This window comes from Triticum urartu, chromosome 1 (assembly GCF_003073215.2).
Source record: "Triticum urartu cultivar G1812 chromosome 1, Tu2.1, whole genome shotgun sequence".
Taxonomy (NCBI): Eukaryota; Viridiplantae; Streptophyta; class Magnoliopsida; order Poales; family Poaceae; genus Triticum; species Triticum urartu.
In genome coordinates this window covers 569,161,522-569,168,016 of record NC_053022.1, presented here as the reverse complement: position 1 = coordinate 569,168,016, position 6,495 = coordinate 569,161,522, and the positions used below count along the sequence as shown (strand labels likewise).

Genomic DNA, 6,495 nt, shown 5'->3' with positions numbered 1-6,495 from the left:
AACCGGTGCTAAAGGTTCGCCACGAACCGGTACTAATGAAAGCGGCCCGGCTAGCCGTTGGAACCGGCACTAATGTATACATTAGTGCCGGCTCAAATACAAACCGGCACTAATGTGCTTCACGATTGACCATTTTTCTACTAGTGACGTATCACCACGTGTGTACATAAACGTTGGTTTGCCTCAAGCAGGGTGAACTTTTGTTCCAAAAAAGGGGATGCATAGCGATTTGAAGTGGTAGAAATATACATATTTTTTGTAGAAAGAATATTAAGTACAACTTGGTACCGGATTTGGGCTGCTCTGCCCACTGATGGGCCCAAAGCTACATCTTCGGCCCATCAAGATGACTTGGGATATGAATATCTTTGGCCCCTTCAAAAATTTGAAACATCTTTGGCTGATGCGCCTAGGCGAGGCGATGGAGGCGCCTCCCGCGCATGCTCCCCGATCTCAACATATACATCGCGACACTCGTATCGCACCGTTGCTGGAGATCCTCGGCAAATAGTGTCATGGCCACGTACACCACAATTGTAACGTGGTTTCTGCTCCCCACCTATCACCGGACCAACTTGCGCCTCTCCTTTTTTTTGATCATAAGAGGGGGTTTCCCTCCAATTTCATTAATGAAACCCAACCACAAAGAACTATTATCCGATCACAACTCAATCTAAAGCAGGCTAGTTATGAACTACTAATAGGAAGGATTACTACTAGCAGGAAACAGTACACGCCACAAGTGGCAGGTAGGGGGGGGGGCAGCCCCAAATCGAACAAGTATGCATTACAACCCAAAAGTTGCCACCGAAACATCGGAGGGGAAGGGGGGAGATGGGAACTAAAAGCCAGCTTCAGCATCCTAGTCCCAGCACCACCGACCTCCAGCCTTGTGACACCCGGTACACATCACTTGCCACCTGCTCGACCAGCTTTGCCCCCGAAGTTAGAAGATTGCACCTCGCCTTCTACCCTGTAGACGTAGACAACCCGTGCCCGCGCTCCATCGGCGAGTCCATCACAGCCACGCCTCCGACTGCCTTGAGCTCACCATACGCAAGGCATACCTCGTCGACGTCGAGTTCGGTCCATGCTTCACATCGTTCCTCATGGCCTACCCCATTGCCTTCGCCCAACTCACCAGCCCCACCCTACACGACTTCTTCTTCTCCACCACCTCGGAGATCGGTGGTCTCCTTGACGTCTGCCATGGGCTAGAGCTCCTGTCGGATTTGTCACGGCGGATGTCTTAGTGTGTGGACTTAGTCGCGAGGCCAACACATTTATGTGGTAGCTTGAGAGGTGTTGAGCGGGACGAGAGACGCGATGTTTTACCCAGGTTCGCCCCTCACGGTGGAGGTAAAAGCCTACATCCTGCTTCATTGATATTGATGATGATGATCACGGTTACAAGTGTGCTCTATCTCAAGAGCTATTGTCTAAACCTAACTTGTCCAACTTGTGGAACTTGTGAATCTTGTCCCCTTTTGGGGAGCCCTGCCCCTCCTTATATATGTTGAAGGGACGGGTTACATGTGGAGTCCTATTAGGATTAGGACTAGTCTATCTTAATACAAACCGGATACAAGTCCGGGTCTTGACTCCTTGTAAGGAAAATATTCCTCACACATTTTCTCTTAAACCGGCCCACCATTAGCATAAACCGGCCTTCTGGGCCTTGGGCCTTGTCATCCATCTGTCCCGCCCGCCGGGTTACCAGTGAGTCATAATGTTCAGGCGGGTTGCTTGTAAACCGCCAAGTTAGGGCGGGTCGCTAGTGAATCGCCAAGTCTCAGCCGGGTCTCAAGTAAACCACCAAGTCCGGCCGGGTTATACTTCCGGCCGGTTTACGCTGTGGGGTATATCCCCGACAGCTCCTGTCCTTAACCAACTACAAGTGTTGGGCCTTTGTTGTGGAGAAATTGGAGATCGACACCCCCAACTCGTCGCTCTTGGCCTTGGAACTCCATGGTTGCTCTTTCCCCGGAGTCGAACTGACGGCAGTCCCAAAACTTGAGCGCTTTGTCTGCAACGCCACTAATTTTGTCCAGTGCGTGAGTTTTGGCTATTGTCCTTCCCTTCGTGTCATAAAGCTCTCTGCACGGCATCTGCAATGCTACTTTGAGAAATTGTCATTCAATAGCCTCAGAGATGCTTATTTTCGCAAGCTGAATATCTCTAGGATGGCTTGGATCCTTTCTATTTTAGATGCGGCACCCTTCCTCAAAAATCTTTATATTGAGGTACGTAGTAGTGCACCTTATCTATCTATCTATCTATCTATCTATCTATCTATCTATCTATCTATCTATCTATATTTGTTTCTAATAAGAAGGCAAAACCTCTTGCCATCTGCATGCATCCTCTGATGCATACATCTGGAAGAAAAATCTTATCTTCTCTACCATTTTAGATATTTTAAACATGTTTTGTTTTTGTAGCTATATCCTCACTTTAGTAATCGAGGTCTCTACAAGTTCACTGTGGTAGGGGAAAGACCTAAATTTGAGCACCGCAACTTGAGTTCGCTGGAGATAAAAGCCTATAAAATTAGTACGGACATGGACGTGATGAATTACATCAGGCTCATTAGGACGCATGATGTGTATTGGAAGAGGATACACTTGCTTGAGCAATGCAAGTACCCAAATTGCGATGGTGTCACGTGCTTGTGTCAAGTGGAACACGACCGAAAGAAAATCTTATGTGACATACTCAATATTGGATTCTCCACATCCGTAGAGATAACAATAGAGCCAGTGGTTAATTACAAAAAGGAAAACCATAGAGCAAGTGGCACGAGTATGCTAGCCCTGCTTGTGCAATGATATCACGCTTTTTTCGGAGTGTAGTTCATCTTTCTGCAAGCAAAAGAACATGCATTTTGAACTGAAGTTTGTGGCGGAGTTGATCTGTAAGTGCTTTGATTTGTGGGACGAACCCAGTTCTGTCTCTGTTCCAGGCAACAAGTAGTTTTTTAAAATAAAATAATACATAATTATGTTAGCACATCTGAGGTTTTCATTAAGCAACGAGAAATAATTTGTAGACCTTTTTGAGAGAGAAGAATTTGTGGAGTTAGTTCAAAGCAATACGGTTAAATATGTAACTATATGGATGCCGGAACTAATAGACACGGAACACCAAACCCTGGCTTTAACCTATCATGTAAGGAAAGCTTAGTCTGAAAGTACCGCCATCAACAGTATCTTTCGATTTAAGCAACGAGGGAATAGCATGTCATAGTCACACACAAAAAATGATTTTGCAAATTCTTCTCTCTTATTTGAAAATCTCACTTCCAAAGTTGCAAACTCACTAGGCCATCCATTCTAGTTGATGCACCTTTGGTGAAATGTTTCTGCAATTTCAGGTCTATGGAGTTACTTAGAGATCAGAATAGAGTAAGAAATGTAACTTACTTCTGATGAACGAAAGTATATAACCACTAAATTGACAAGCTCAACCGTCAAGTCCGGCAATTATATCACTGTCATGGCAATGTAAATTGCTCAAGGATATCGCTCCTAATCTGCAACTATGTGCAGCAAGTTCACAAAGACGAAAAAGAATGGAGAAAATATAGAGACCTCTATACAAGTTCCACTAAGCAACATGTTTTGCACCTACCGTCTCACATTCTTCTCTTCCGTGCCCGTGTGCCATTGGAGACTCACCGGCACTGATGTTCATCCTGGAGTTGGCGCCAGAGTCAGAGTAGGCGCCCTGCTTGGAATAGGAACTGAAATTTGGGACGGAGAGAACGAGCTCCTTGACATCATAACTTGATGGCCGGAGATGCGCGAGGATCTTGCTAAACTTGGGCCGTCGCCGCGTGATGGCGATGGACACATCATTGGGGAAGAGGTCCTTGCGCACGAAGGCGTGGTACATGGTGGTGGCTAACACGCCGGTGACTGTGACAACGGCGGTTCCTGACAACCCGACTGCCAGTGCCCGTGTCAGCACGTTGTCTACCTTCGATGCATACAATACCGTTGCCAAGGCCACACTTGTCATTGGGAATGTGTACGCCCACCATGCCAGGGAGAACCTAAATCCCCGAAAGAGGTTGACGCGCGCCACCAACGACATGTAGAGGAATAGCGAGACGAAGTAAAGGAGCTTAGCGCCATCGTTGAACTCTCTAGAGATCCTTGTCCACGCCATGGACGCGACGCTAGGTGCAGCGACGAAGAGGAAAAAAACTGGGTGGAGCTCCTTGGGGAGCTGCACGTTGGTAGGGAGCCGCTGATAGAGAGTGACGAAGAGCACCACATAGTGGGCCAACCCGACAGCAAAGAAGAAGATGGGCAGCTCCCGGAGGCCCATCCTAGCGCCAAGCAGTGCACCGACGAAGTTGCCAACGACGGCGAGATGGTTCGATGGGTTGGCCACCTTAGAGAGGCGTCGCTCGTCGCTAGACATCCATTGTCCGTAGATTTTGAGGTCGAGGCACAGGATGGGCGCCATTAGCACGTACCAGACGGCGTGGTGGATCTCCCACACCGGATGCGGCACACCCTTGACAAGGAAGAGGCAGGCGATCCATGGCGCAAAGAAGAAGTTGGCGCGCACAGGGTGGTGGAACTCACGGCGGACAGCCTCGAAGTAGAAGACGATCTTCAAGAGGTAGGTGATGGAGACGACCACCATGAGTGCGACGGAGATCCACCAGAGGACGTGGTTGACGACCGGATGCACGTGAAGGAACTTCGTGGAGGGCTCCGACTCCAGGGTCTTCCACAACATCGCCTGGCTGCTCACGCCAAGGCACATCCCAAAGGCGCTAATTGGAAACCGGAGCAGGAACGGCCATGTCTCGTCCTTAGGCAGGACCGCCACCTCTGTCGACTGCACGTTCACATTGTTATTAGACACAAAAACGGTTGTAGCATGCAAAGGTGAAACTTTTTGGTGGAATGCTACACGGTTACGTGGTACGTACACGGAGGGTCTCGAGCTCGGGGCCTTCGAGCGCGGCGAAGTAGCGGTCAGCAGTGGGCATCTCACCGTCCTTGTCGATGTCCTCCTCTGAGATCTTTGACGCCGCACCTTTCTCGACGTCGGTGTCCTGTGGCACCCCGCGGAGGTTGGAGAGCTGCCGTTCAAGGCCGCCATAGAACGTCTTGAAGTGGTCAAACCGCCGGTCTCGCTCCCACGGGACCTTTGACTCGGTCGGCAGCACAGGAGCGGTGCCCACATCGGCATCACCGGCGCAGACTAACGGCGGCATGCTGAGCTGCGCAAGGTGGAGCCCCGACGGCGAGCCTGGCACGCTGAACGAGACAGAGCACCGCGTCTCATCCTGAGCCGCCCCGGCCGCGTCTTTGGTCATCTTGTCGGCGGCGGCGACTGCGTCTGCAGCCTCCATCAAAGAAGCGCCGGCTGTCCGCGGCACGGCACGGACGACAAGCGACTCCCGGGACAGAGCGCACCCCGGCTGGCCGTCCAGTACCCCCGCCATCTGGATGCTGACCTCCCTCGTTGCCATGGCAACAACCTCTCTCTCTCTCCACCGTTGAAGCCAGCTGTAAGCTCTTGAAAACGGACAACTGGTGAGTGAATGAATATGCATCGCATCGTGGGCATGGCCAGCTTATATACACGCGACGCGCACACACACATCCCAGCTGAGGCTGATGGATCGACCGACCTACCTGTGCTAGACTGCTAGTGGTGCGCCGCCGGGCGGGGCGATCAGGCTCAAATCAGCGGCGCCGGCACGGGGTGGGGATGAGGCGCGCACGTGGACGGGAAGCACTAGAAGGTTCCACGCATCACCGCATCACGTGGACGAAATTCTTGTGTGACCTCGACTTGGACGGATGATGTGATGGAGAGCTCGATCGAACGAACATGTCTCGTGTCTTGTCAGATGGGTCTTCTGTGCTGAGCCCGCAAGTCTGTGGGTTGGTGGAATAGCGACGCCCGAATAATATTTCCTTTTCCTTGTCTCAGATTTATCTACATATGGATGCATTTAACTCTAGAGCGCGATTAGTTGCATCGAATGCATCCATATCTACACAAATCTAAAATAAATCTTTTGGGACGGAGGGAGTAGTATAGATGTATTAGTTTGCCTTAAATAATAGTAATAATACTATGAATATGACTGATTAAATTGGTGCAAAGATATGGGGCCCAGATCGTGCTCAAACGGGCAAACACGTTTGGAAAAAGAAACTCTAATCATACTTATTGTTATTTTTTCTACAATTATAGGTGTATATTAGTTTCTTAGATAATGAAATCTTTCCATTAATCATATAATACATTCACCAAAGTTGGTGTGGGTGGTGGCGTGAATTGTTTAGATTGCTTATTATCACGTGTGTCGCATGGTGGTACCACTCAGTCTTAAGAGCATCTCCAACAGCCGCCCAACGCGCGACGCCCTAAAAAGTACTTTGCAGCGCACCCATCGTTTGGAAAAGCGCGGCAGACAGCGCTGGCTCCAGCAGCCACGCTAAAATTTAGCGCGCGCGTAGC

The 6,495-nt window shown here is 49.8% G+C and overlaps 1 protein-coding gene across 1 annotated transcript; it reads right to left on the bottom strand.

Annotated features, from left to right (window-relative positions):
- Positions 1 to 3,486: 3,486 nt before the first annotated feature.
- Positions 3,487 to 5,531, bottom strand: LOC125540036 (S-type anion channel SLAH2-like). The gene is made up of 2 exons (XM_048703610.1): positions 4,949 to 5,531; positions 3,487 to 4,854 (listed from the first exon to the last, which is right to left on the bottom strand). The coding sequence occupies exons 1-2, from the start codon at positions 5,492 to 5,494 to the stop codon at positions 3,607 to 3,609; spliced, it is 1,794 nt and encodes a 597-aa protein (XP_048559567.1). The 5' UTR covers positions 5,495 to 5,531; the 3' UTR covers positions 3,487 to 3,606.
- Between the last annotated feature and the right edge of the window lie 964 nt (positions 5,532 to 6,495).